This window comes from Oryctolagus cuniculus, chromosome X (genome assembly GCF_051225735.1).
Source record: "Oryctolagus cuniculus isolate XC-2025 breed Fujian yellow rabbit chromosome X, ASM5122573v1, whole genome shotgun sequence".
NCBI classification, from domain to species: domain Eukaryota; kingdom Metazoa; phylum Chordata; class Mammalia; order Lagomorpha; family Leporidae; genus Oryctolagus; species Oryctolagus cuniculus.
The window spans coordinates 34,563,976-34,577,172 of record NC_142888.1 but is presented as its reverse complement, the minus strand read 5'-3'; the positions used below and the strand labels follow the sequence as shown (position 1 = coordinate 34,577,172).

At 44.9% G+C, this 13,197-nt stretch overlaps 1 protein-coding gene across 1 annotated transcript in view; it reads left to right on the top strand.

Annotated features, from left to right (window-relative positions):
- Positions 1-13,197, top strand: part of DGKK (diacylglycerol kinase kappa) — a 52,904-nt gene that overhangs the window by 38,391 nt on the left and 1,316 nt on the right. Inside the window, exons 19-26 of the mRNA XM_089323934.1 lie at positions 1,147-1,254; positions 1,838-1,951; positions 2,295-2,429; positions 4,355-4,515; positions 5,426-5,567; positions 6,532-6,618; positions 9,612-9,722; positions 12,326-12,449. Of these exons, the coding sequence (XP_089180060.1) occupies positions 1,147-1,254; positions 1,838-1,951; positions 2,295-2,429; positions 4,355-4,515; positions 5,426-5,567; positions 6,532-6,618; positions 9,612-9,722; positions 12,326-12,449 (982 nt within the window). The remainder of the gene's footprint in view (positions 1-1,146; positions 1,255-1,837; positions 1,952-2,294; positions 2,430-4,354; positions 4,516-5,425; positions 5,568-6,531; positions 6,619-9,611; positions 9,723-12,325; positions 12,450-13,197) is intronic.

Below are 13,197 nucleotides of genomic sequence, written 5' to 3'. Positions count from 1 at the left end.
ATCAGCCTTTAAGGCATGCAGATCCGGCTGAAATGCCCATGAGAGTATTTCAGGCATGGAAAACCAAGACACTCAAGCAAAAAAAAAAAAAAAAAAAAAAAAAACCTAAATGAAAGATCTCTGCGAGTGAGATCCCAGTGGAAAGAACGGGTCATCAAAGAAGGAGGTACCTTTCTCTGAAGGGAGGAGAGAACTTCCACTTTGACCATGGCCTTGTCTAAATATGATCAGAAGCCGGCGCCGTGGCTCAATAGGCTAATCCTCCACCTTGCGGCGCCGGCACACCGGGTTCTAGTCCCGGTTGGGGCGCCGGATTCTGTCCCGGTTGCCCCTCTTCCAGGCCAGCTCTCTGCTATGGCCAGGGAGTGCAGTGGAAGATGGCCCAGGTGCTTGGGCCCTGCACCCCATGGGAGACCAGGAAAAAAAGCACCTGGCTCCTGGCTCCTGCCAGGATCAGCGCGGTGCGCCGGCTGCAGCGGCGGCCATTGGAGGGTGAACCAGCGGCAAAGGAAGACCTTTCTCTCTCTGTCTCTCTCTCACTGTCCACTCTGCCTGTCAAAAAAAAAAAAAATAAAAATAAAAAATAAAAAATAAATATGATCAGAGTCAGTGAACTCAGGGGGCTTCCATAGCCTTGGAAGCTCATGACAAGAGCCTCGGGTGATTACTGATGCCATAAACAAGAGTGTCAATTTGTTAAGTCAACAACAGGAGTCACTGTGCACTTACTCCTCATGTAGGATCTCTGTCTTTAGTGTGCTGTACATTGAGATTTAATGCTAAAACTAGTACTCAAACAGTATTTTTCACTTTATGTTTCTGTGTGGGAGCAAACTGTTGAAATCTTTACTTAATGTATGCTAAACTGATCTTCTGTATATAAAGAGAATCGAAAATTAATCTTGATGTGAATGGAAGGGGAGAGGGAGTGGATAAGGGGAGGGTTGCGGGTTGGAGGGACGTTATGGGGGGGGAAGCCATTGTAATCCATATTCTGTACTTTGGAAATTTATATTCATTAAATAAAAGTTAAAAAAAAAAGAAATAAAAGGAAGAGAAGACAGAGCCCTTTCCCATCTCTGTAAATGACTCTTCATGCGGGTATGAGAAGAGCCAGACAATGAGAGATACTACTCTTCTTTTTAGTGTGATGGAGAAGTCATCTCATTGCCAAACCTGCAAGGCATCGTAGTGCTCAACATTACCAGCTATGCCGGAGGTATCAATTTCTGGGGAAGCAACACAGCAACCACAGTGAGTATTGGAACAAGGAGGGGAGGGGGTGAAAGACATGACCCTGAGAAAGTGTCTCAGAAAGGAGAGCTGGACTAACTAGAGTGAGAAAGTGGACAACAGAGGAAGTGCAGGTGGGATGGGATTTGTATTAGCAAGAAGCTGTATGCTTAGTTTTATAAGCAATTACCATCCCTGAGAACATGAATCAACCAAAGACCTTAAATGTGTCCTGGGCTTTGATTTCTTACACTTCTTAGGTCAGATATATCCTTGAAAGTCTACCTAGGCCATTTTCTTTTCACCAAGGAGATCTGTCAGTAAAATCCCTTGGAACACTGCCCCTGAACTCTTTTCTCTGAGCTCGCCTAAGAAGGCCATGAAGCCAGTAAGACTGGTCTTGGAGGCTTATGATGCTGTATTGGACAGGGAAGGAACCAGTTAAGAGCTGTGATCTCAGTGCCCTTTTTCCAAACTGGTTTCCTGGATCCATATTCATAGGCTTGAAAAATTCTTACCAGGAGCCTTCACAACACACCTAGTCATTATGCACAAAGTTTGGTTTCTCAAGGGTGGGAGATGTGACACAGTTCTTCCTTCTCAGGAATATGAGGCTCCTGCAATAGATGATGGGAAGCTGGAAGTAGTGGCAATCTTTGGTTCTGTGCAGATGGCGATGTCCCGAATCATCAACCTGCATCATCATCGCATCGCCCAGGTAGGTGGGGCCCAGCTGGGCACCAGGAAGAGGTTGAGTTTTCTGGCTGTCTGCCAGGATGTGGGGTAGGATCAAGAATTAACAAGGCATAAGAGTTCCAGCATAGGGGGAGTAGGTTATCTGGTGGGCATCAAAGGTGCTGACTGAGGTTGGAGACAAATGTGGTGCAGACTAAAGGAGAAAAAGTTTGTAGGAAACAGGTGATTCTCCTAGGAATTATCTGACTTGGTTCCTTGCCAGCACTGCCTCAGACACGCATTCAAGCTGTGACTATGAGATTTTATGATTGGTCTCTGACAGTTGCCTCATTTATCTCCTCCATTCCACTCTTCTTCCCTGGCAGTGCCACGAGGTGATGATAACCATTGAGGGAGAAGAAGGTATCCCAGTGCAGGTGGATGGGGAAGCCTGGGTTCAGAGGCCAGGCCTTATCAAAATTAAATACAAGAATGCTGCCCAAATGCTGATGAGAGATCGGGTAAGTGGGGAAAGGCTTGCCTTGGGCTCTTACATTGCCTCATCCACGGCTGCCACTTACGTATGAATACTTCCTGTCAAGCAAAATCCCTCATAGGGAGTTCTGCATACCCCTTGCATGAGAGTCACCTGGGGTGCTGATTATAAATGCACACTCCTGGGTCCCACATCAGATCCATTAAATTGGTAAACATGCTCCTTAGAACATTCTGATATATACTGCTGTTTGCAAGCGAGTAAGACAAGGCACTCTCTCCTGTGGCTTTGGGCAACCCTGTCTCTCTGCTGCACGCAGAACTAAAGGCCTCAGATGGTGATGGAGAAATCTCCTTCAACAAGAAATTCTGCACTGAATTTACTCTTTTTAGGTTCCTATAAGCAGGGGTGGGGAACGCCCTGACCATGGCCTTAAAATTATCTGGTCTGGGCCCTGCCAAGGCAACTGCAGGTGGGACTCAAAGAAGTTATGGGGGGGGGGGGGAGCCATTGTAATCCATAAGCTGTACTTTGGAAATTTATATTCATTAAATATAACTTAAAAAAATTCAATACATCTTTAAAAATAAATAAATAAATAAGGGGTTGGCGCCATGGCTCACTTGGTTAATCCTCCGCCTGCAGCTCCAGCATCCCATATGGGCGCCGGTTCTAGTCCTGGTTGCCCCTCTTCCAGTCCAGCTCTCTGCTGTGGCCTGGGAAGGCAGTGGAGGATGGCCCAAGTGCTTGGGCCCCTGCACCCACATAGGAGACCAGGAAGAAGCACCTGGATCCTGGCTTTGGATTGGCCCAGCGCCGCCTGTAGTGGGCATTTGGGGAGTGAACCAATGGAAGCAAGACCTTTCTGTCTCTCTCACTGTCTATAACTCTACCTGTCAAATAAATTTTAAAAATTTTAAAAAAATTCAATACATCGACAGTAGGTTCATCTTTAAGTTGATAAGTTTGTATGGACTGCAAATAATGTAATAAATATCCAAATGACCCTTGGCAGAACAATGGTTTCCCACCCCTGCATAATGTTTCTTAAAGCATTGCATTTGCAAATGTCATGTGCTTCAGTCAAACCTTCTAGAGCTAGAAAGAAACCATTCTGGATGTTTAGTGCATACAGGCTGTCTTCCTCTCTGACCTGTGAACAGTGCATAGAAACAGCAGTAGAGTGGGGAGGGAAATCCACTTGACAAACTGGGCATTATACATGTATTCTCATATAGGTCTTTCTGCCAACAAGCCTGTGATGTGACTGCACTTATACTCATTTTACAGATGAGGAAAACATTTTACTTAATATAGAGTTGATCTTCTGTGTATAAGGTTAATCAAAAATGGATCTTAGTGGAGAATGGGACTGGGAATGGGGGAGGGAGTGGGGGGAGAGGTATGGTGGGAAGAATCACTGTATTCCCAAAGTTGTACTTATGAAATGCATTAAGTTTGTATTCCTTAAATAAAAGGTTTCTTTGAGGGAAAAGAAAAAGACCAAAGAGGTTAAATAGTTTCCTAATGGTCACACAGCTAGTAAATGCCAGAAGCATGATTCAAAATTAAATTAGCTCTATCTAGCTCAAAACTCCATCACAACCTACTGCCCTGGTTTGGCAAAGAAAGGAGCATGAAAAATGTTTCACTGTCTCCTCATAAAGGAGTTTTGGTATGATGGACAGCTATGTGATCCAAGCCTGGTGTTCTAAGACCTAGCATATTAAACAACATCAGAACCAAAAATGCCAAGTGCAAAAAGGACATTGAATAAAGTGAGGGATGGAGGCAGAGGTGTATAGATGGATGTTTGTGGAGATTAACTATGCCCACAATATACCCACTATACCTGCAAATTACCCACAAATATCAGACTCATAGATAGATTGGTCACATGAACTCTTAACTATAGCAACCATTAGAATCCACCACTGTGTTCATTTTCAGGACTTTGAAAATTCAATGAAGACATGGGAGTGCAAGCATACGGAAATTAAGGCTGCCCTGCAACCCCAGCTGGGTTCCCAGCAATCGCAAGATAGCCTCTCTGATGAGGAACATGCCCAGATGCAGCACTTAGCTCAGCTTGCAGAAAATCTCATCAGCAGGTAAGTGGGATGGCCTAGAGAAAGGGTCAAGCATCTTAAGAAGGGTTAAGGAGAAGCAGCCAATTTCTGTCTAATGGCTACCTGGAGGTCAGGCCTCAGACAGGACTCTCACTTAGAGCTTTGAAGATTGACTGGGGCCTGGATGATCCAGGCAGAAAATATTCTTTGTGCTCAGCAATAATCCAGCTTGGACCTTTCCTATTGGGCTCAGAGATGTATCTTTGTCTCCTCCTGCTGTCCCAGACCCAACAGGACTAACAGTGTTTATCCTACCCACCTCTATTCCAGTCTCACATCCTACCCAAGTTCCCAGGAATTTAAATAAGGTGAGACAGGATGGACAAAGGTGAATACCTAGGGAAGAATAGAAACAGTTTATCTTTTCTTTTTTTTTAAATAAAGATTTATTTTATTTATTTGAAAGGCAGGGTGACAGAGAGAGGATGGGGAGAGACAAAAGAGATAAAGAGATCTTCCATCCACTGGTTCATCCCCCACTCCAATGGCTCTCCAAAGGGCTGGGCCAGGTCAAAGCCAAGATCCTAGCACTCCATCCAGGTGGCAGGGGTACAAGCACTTGGGCCATCTTCCGCTGCTCTCCCAGGCACATTATCAGGGAGCTGGATTGGAAACACAGCAGGCAGGTCTTGAACCGGCAGCACCCTGATATGGGATGTGAGTCTTGCAGCAGCAGCTTAACCTGCTGCACCACCACACCAGCCCCTAGAAACAGTTTTTGATATCAGTGGCTACTGAGAAAAAAAAAAAGAGAAAAAACAGGAGGGAATAAAGAGTCCAAGTCAGGTATGCAGGACTTTCCTTTTTACTCTTATTCCAACCCTTACCAGAAACCCAGGTCAGAAATCCTTCAGATCTCCTGACTCACCTGTCTGTCCTTGTTTTATTACAGACTTAATGACCTGAGCAAGGTCCACCAGCATGTATCTGTCCTCATGGATTCTGTGCATGCCAGTGCCAACATCTTGAATGATGTATTTTATGGCCAAGACAGTAGCAATGAGGCAGGTGCAGCTTCCTGTACTCCCATTGAGGTAAGGTGCAGTGGGGGAGGGGTAACTGAAGGAAAGAAGTTGAAGCAGACAGGAAAGGGGATGAAAAGGAATGAAGGGGATCCATAGGCTGGATGGAGAAACTGGGCAAATGATATGGTAGAAAACTGACAAAGCAAAAAGGAAGGCAGTCACTCCTCATTACAGATCCAGAGTGGCTACTGGGGGGAATCCCACAACAGATTTCATCGTCCTGAGATCTAGCCCTCCTCCCCAGTAGCTATCCACAACACCAGGCTCAGGGGAGAAATGGCCCACGGATGGAGAAAAATTTGTCCTTAGCCTGGCCCTTCCTCATCCCAAGTAGACACTATCAGAACCAAAGTCCCAGGGTGCCTTGGTTTCCCTTTTGAGGACAAGGTCTAAATCAGGACACTTAATGTTAGATATGCAATCCCATGGCTTTACCCACTGCCAGAAGATGTGATTCTTTTTTAAAAGTAACTTAAATGCTAGGCTAAAGATACAGTAGGGTTATGGTCTGCTAAGATGTGGATTAACTACTTCAGGTCAAATCTTAGTTTGAGGAGACTTGCAGCTCAGGGCCTGGGGTTTTGAGAAGAGAGACACCTGGGCTCAACTCCACCTGCCATGGGAAAAGTGTTTTTTTTGCCTAGGGCTAACAAGTGGCCTTGATTTACTCTCTGGTTTGCATATTTCCTGTTTTTGTGTACCCACTGTACCCAAGGAATGATGCCAAAAGCCAGACTGTGCTGTGTCACTTCTTAGGGCACACCAGAGCAACTGTACCAGTATTTGACAGCTGGCATCAGTTTCGACTAGTTGGAGCCTGTGCTGTACTAGTTGTCCTATATATCGAATAGTACTTTGTCACCTACAGTCATGTCCTATCAGTCTGCTTCCACCTTCTCACAGAGAAGCCAGATGCATGCTTACTAACCAACAACTCCTCTTTGTCCTTTCCCTTCCCTTCTTCTCCTCTCAGACTCTAAGCAGAAACGACGCGGTAGATGTTACATTTAGTCTTAAAGGGCTCTACAATGACACCAAAGCTTTCCTGGATGAAAATTTGGTGAGTGCAGGGGATGGGAGCATGGACAGGCTGAGTATCCCATCTGAAGTTGGTCTGTGCTTGGTTCCAGGGCACTGGAGACGTGGGAACATTTTGATCAACGGCTTGCCCAGCTGTCTCTGTTGTGTCACTCAGGACTGTCATTGACCGTCTCAGTTCATAGGTTATTTTAATCCATAGAGACTACTATACCCTGGAAAGAAATGTCTCCTTTGCCTTTGGGAAATGGCTCCTGGGTCCAGACTACACCAATCCAAAGCAGAGTGTTCTCATCATGCCCAGTGAACTCTTCTGAATTGCTCATATTTTCCAAGTTTCTACATAGCTTTCTCACCATATGGGAAGGCAATAGATACAGTGGGAAAACTGGGGGAACTTGGGGTTCAAATCCCAAATCTGCCACTTACTTGCTGTGTTTGTTTCCAAAGTCTGCCATATCAAAGTGCCAAGAACTGGGTGACTTCAAAGCACAACAGTTCCAGATGCTAGAAGTCCAAACTCAAGGTATAGACAGGGTTTCCCTCTGAAGCCCACAGGGGAATCGATCTGGCTGCTGGTGGTTTGCTAATCGTCTTAGGTGCTCCTTGGCTAGTATGCATCACTCCAGTCTCTGCCTCCATCTTCACCTGTGTGTCTCTATCTTTATTACAGTCATGGCATGACCCCAGCTTTACAATTCATTATGTCTGCCATGACCCTGTTTCCAAATAAGATCCCATTCTGAGGCACTGGGGATAAAGAACCCCTTAACACTAGCTGTGTGAAGTAACTTCACCTCCTGGGTCTTGGTTTCCATATCTATAAAATAGGAGTTGAAATCCCTATCTCTCAAGGTTATTGTGGGACGTTAAAATGAACTATTGTGTAGTAAATGCCTAACACTGTCTGGCACGTAGTAGCAGCTTGATAGATGGTAGCTTTTATTAGTGCTAAAGAGAATGGACGGAGTCTTCATTTTCAGGCTAAGACTAGCATGTTTCTCACAATGCAAAGCCCATGGCACACTTGGTAAGTGTGTTCTGATGAGGCAACTGATCATGACCACTCCACGTTGGGGTTGGCTGCTGAGGCCCCGAGGCAGGTGCTGTGCTTTGCCTCTCATTTAATTAAAGTTTATTTGAAGAGAGGATTCTGAGTCGATATTGAAAGAAGTGTATCCACTTCCCCTTTTCATTTGCTCATCTAATTGCAACATTGCACAAGAGGCAGAGTGGCTAAGACAATCAGGCCAGGCTGTCCCAGTATCTGAGCCCCAAGCTAGAGTCTTTCAGCCTTAGACAACAGCATCAGAAGTACCTTCTATATATAGGCATAACACAATGTTCTTGCCAGTTTGGGGCAGCGGGAAATATGAGAGTTTAGCCTCTTGTTGCCACTCATGCTTTCTTAGGGCCTGTTGGCTGAAAATGGGTTTGTGCCAGCTAACAACCTAACTTGAGCTTATGCCACACTTGAGAAGGCTCCCGCTATGAGACCTGGTGAGGACCCCCTGACACACACACACACACACACACGCACACAATCCATAATGAGGCCAGGAGGCAGACAGTAGCAATATAAGAATGGCATTGCATCTCCAGAAGGGCTGTCATAGAGATGGGATATAGATAAGATTTGTTTCTGTTGGGTGTTGTTTATCCCCTTGAGGAAGGAGAGCTGTGACAAGCTCAGTGTCAGCAATGGGATGAAGTGGATCTCACCCAGCAACTCCCATTGCCTTTATCTGCCATACACATGGGTCATGCAGCTGGGCCAGTCTATATTGTCCTAAGTCATTTGTTGTAAAACAAAAAAAGCTTATTGTCACTCTTGACTTGCTTCTCCATCATCTCTCATCCTAACTGGCCATTACTTCCCATCCTTTCCTCCACACAGTCACTGCCACCCTTTTATGCCAGCTGGTGAGGCTCTAACATCAGCCTGGAGCAGCGAGTGATCCATGCACAGCAAGAAGCCAATTAAGTGCCATATAGAAATTAGAATTCATGGTGGAGAGAAAAGGAGGCCAGATTAGGCAAGCTGCAAGCATGACAGAATTGATATCAATGTGCATGTGAGCTCCCAACTCCTTACTTAATGGAACATGAACTATCTCACCTATGTTACTGGTCTAGAACTCAGTTCTTCTGAGTTAGGATTAGTCCCAAAAGAATCCATAATAGGTTTCCCATGAACTTACAGAGTTCAGAGTGTGCAGGGTGTTATCAGGGAGCACTTAAGCTTTGTTTCCCAAGCCTGTGGGACAAGCACCTGGAATTAGTTTCTTCTTTACTAAGAATGAACAGCTGGGAGCTAAAACTTAGCCTGGCAGGGCAAACCCTCTTTACTATGAAGTGAAAATTGGAGCCAGTCTTTCTCTAGCCCTCTCTCCTTGCTTCATAAAGTGACCTTTACATTACAATAAGTGTGTAACAAAGATTCTCCCAGCATCTTGTCACTCCACATGTCCTTTCTGGAACAGTATTGTGTTGAGGATAAACCATAGAGTTAAACAGATCTACGTTCTGTCTAGTCATGTGATTTTGAGCACTAAACTTCTTCAAGTCCTTTTTCTGACCTATGAAATGAGAACAATATGCCTTGGAATGAAATTACGTATGCATACTGCCTACCTGACATACATTGTGTGCTCAAAACTTAATAGCTATTATTTAAGGTGATATCTCCAAGGACTTGAGGTTAAAGAGTAGGACCCTTGTCCTGGACCCTAAGCTATAGGGGTAAAACTCAATGTTAATTGATACTGGTCAAAAGACCTCTCCACTTGCCAAACTGTGTGTGAGTGTGGCCAGCCCCCTGGGGACCCTACCATTTGGTCATTTCCTGGATCTCCCTGTTGAGAAAGAAGAGAGCTGGCTACAACCAATGAAGATGCAAGCAGGCACCCTGCAGTCTCTTAGCTACTAGGAGTGCTGACAGTGGGGGAGAAGGAAATAGACTGTAGAGGTAAGGTGTTAAGCATTAGACACTCATTTTTTTTCTGTCTGTACCAGCTGAGAAATGCTGAAGACAAGGCCACATTACAAGCCGCCCTGGATGCCATGAATGAACAGTTTGAAAAGCTTTCTGAGATCGACTGGATGTGTCCAATTCTTGCTCCAGAGGTACTTAACCCAGAGATTGGGAAGTAAAGGTGGAGGTGGATTCTTATGTGGTGTCTTACCTTCCAATATGTTCCAGAACATAATGATTCATGTAGCAGAGGGAGCCTAGAGGTGGCTTTCAGCTTAATGGAGAGTCCACATCCATCTCTTCATCATAAGTGGACAGGGAAAGTAACAAAACACATTGAAAACTTAGGGGATCATAGGGAAATAAGACCCATTTTGTAGCCAAAGATAATCAAGGAATAGTAAGCAAGATTGGTTTCTTTTTCCTGTGTTTTCCTGGCTTCAAATTCCCCATCTCTGCTCAGGACCTGCTGCCAGGACTGAACTTCATCTGAAACACACACATCTGTTCTAAATGGTTGGTGCCCAAGCCATACTGGTGGTTAAATCTTCCAAATATCGCCTTTCCCTGCTTCTTGATGGAGCTTAACGAGTTTTTTTTTCAGTTGTTCCTCCTAGCAAGTGCACGGTTGAAAAGAAAAGCAAGCAAGGGAGAAGTTGCTACAAGATAGCTGTAGGGATGTTGTCTGTTATGGATAACCATAAGTGCTTTCCTAACATTGAAAAACAGTCCCACTTCATAAATCAAATAACCCAAAGAAGTCTACCTATCACTAAGAAATTACTCTCTTTGTGGTCTGAAAGGGTTTTTCTTGAAAATTCCCTACCATAAAACCATTCCTGTCAACCTGTTGAAATCCCTAGTCCCTCCACTCATTCTACCCAAGTTCTGATTCAATAGACCACTTACATGCAAGTGAGCCTGCCAAACAGGTATGTTTGGATGAATCCAACAACCAGGTTACAATTTCTGAGAAAAAGCTATATACAAATTCAGGTTTTCGAGGAGTCCCCAGCTTTCTTGCATGCCTTTGTTGACGACCTGAGTACTTTCCAGGACTCTTAATCAGTAGCACTCAAGGAAGACATTGTTAAGCAGAGAAAGAAAGAAATTCATGTTGCTTCCATTATTACCCAGTTCAGTTCTCCCTCACCAACCTTTCCAGCTACGTAAATGAGCTAGATCTTGAGAGAAATGAAGCAAACACAGTCCATTCCTTGAGGTCCCAATTTGTCTGTAAGTATGCCTGGCCTAGGACAGAATCTCTTTCCATAGGAAGGTATTTAGCCAAAGCGGTAAGTAAGGGCTCACAAAATCATGCACAGCAGAGAACTGATATTCATAATACTGGAGCCCGTGTCTGAAGGAAGGAGTGCTTTTTTTCCCCCTAGTTCATGAAGAGCTGCCAGATGAGACAGTAGGGGCCTTGTTTGACCTCTCTGAGCCTCTGCTTTCTCATTTTTAAAAAGTTCTTCTCTGGGCCGGCACCGTGGCTCACTTGGTTAATCCTCGCCTGCGGTGTTGGCATCCCATATGGGTGCCGGGTTCTAGTACTGGCTGCTCCTCTTCCAGTCCAACTCTCTGCTGTGGCCCGGGAAGGCAGTGGAGGATGGCCCAAGTGCTTGGGCGCCTGCACCCCGTGTGAGAGACCAGGAGGAAGCACTTGGCTCCTGGCTTTGGATCGGCGCAGCGCCGGCCATGATGGCCATTTGGGAAGTGAACCAACAGAAGGAAGACCTCTCTCTCTGTCTCTCTCTCACTGTCTAAGTCTGTCAAATAAATTTTTAAAAAAGTTCTTCTCATTTATTTGAAAGTCAGAATGAGAGAAGCAAGGCTGGGCTAGGCAAAAGCCAGGAGCCAGGAAATCCATTCAGGTCTCTCACATGGGTGGCAGGGACCCAAGTACTTGAGCCATCATCTTCCCAGGTGCATTAGCAAGGCAGACCAGAGAGAAACTCTGGGCATAGGTGTTTGATTAGATTTTCCTGACTGGGAGTAGCATTCAAAAATAAGGATCTGGAGCAGTTTAGGCCTGTTTGTAATCCTCCCCAGGTTCTCTTTTGGTCATGTAGAATGTTTACCCAAAGGTTCTGAGTTGAGCATAGGAAGCTGCATTGAAATTGGAAGTGGAGTATGGTGGCATTGTGGCACAGCAAGTTAAGTTGCCACCAGCATCCCATATGAGGGCTAGCCACTCTGTTTCTAAACCAGCTCCTTGCTAATGCACCTAGAAAAGAAGCAGAAGATGGCCCAAGTACTTGGGCCTCTGCCACCCACAGTGGAGACTCTGATGGAACTCTAGGTTCCTGGCTTCGTATTGATCTAGTGCTAGTCATTGCAGCCATTTGAGGAGAAAACTTTCAAATAAATAAATCTTTTTAAAAAAATGATTGTGAGACTTGATTGCAAGAACTCCAATATGGGATATCGGTATCTTGAGCAGCAGCTTAACCCCCTGTATTACAACAGCTACCCCTGCATTTTTATCTTTAATATGCGATTGATAATAGTCATTTTACAAGGTTATCATGAGACTTCTGTGAGTGCATTTACTATGAGGGTATCTATTCTCCCTAGCATCTTGGTAAAAAAAAAAATCAGTTGTTTTCCTAGTGAGCAGTGAATAGAACCGTCTCTCATGCCTGCACAGAGAGATCTGCCTGCTTCCTGCAGCCATCCTTGCCAGGCATCCAGAAATTACTTATGAATGCTAAGTAACTAACATTTTTACCTTCCTCTTGCTCTGGTTTCCCAGGAAAAGTCTTCAGACATGGACAGTAGGAGCCTGAGGTTGAAAGGTCAGTTCCCCAAATTGGGGAAGAAAAAACTAGAAGAGGAAGACAGGCATAAGTCAGGCCGAGGAATCCAGGGATTTTTCGGTAAGTCTCCACCACAGGGACACGTAGCTCCAAGCAGAAATGCTCATAGGCATGATGGCGATGAAAAGGGAAGCCAGCTGAGAGCCAACAGCTTGGTAATGCCAAGCAATCGCTTGGAAAAGATGTGAATTCAAAAGTGATTGGGACACTGTGATCAGGGCAGGCGGTGGGGTTGGGGTGGAACCAGAAAAGGAATATCGCTGTGTGGCCTTAATGATGTGTACAGCTGGAAACACAGTCAGAAGCCAGCAGTTATTTTTCTGCTTGACCCATTCCTGAAAGTCAGGAACAAGTTCCACAGCCTATCTAAACATTTTTCCCCATCTGTCATAAGAAGTCCCTGAAGATACGAAATGTCTATACATTTCATCACTTGAATTTGGCACCCATTCCTTCCTTCTTCAGAATTGCTCCTAAGCACTACTTGTATGTCAGTAGGACTCAAAAGAAGGTTTTCTTAGAGTCATCCATTATTCCAGTTCTGATGTCGATAGGTTATCTTATATCCGGGGCCAAGACAACCTGGAAGTTTGACCCATATAGCAGTAGAGGACATGGGAAAAAAGGGAGTTTTTTTTTCCTGGGTTCGGGGGAGTAATAAAGTTTGCATAGATGTCAAGAGAGAATCCCTTTCTTTTTTATCTATTTGAAGGGCACAATTACAGAGAGAGAGGGAGGGAGAGACAGAGAGAGAAAAAGAGGTCTTCCATCCACTGGTTCACTCCCCAAATGGCTGCATCAGCCAGAA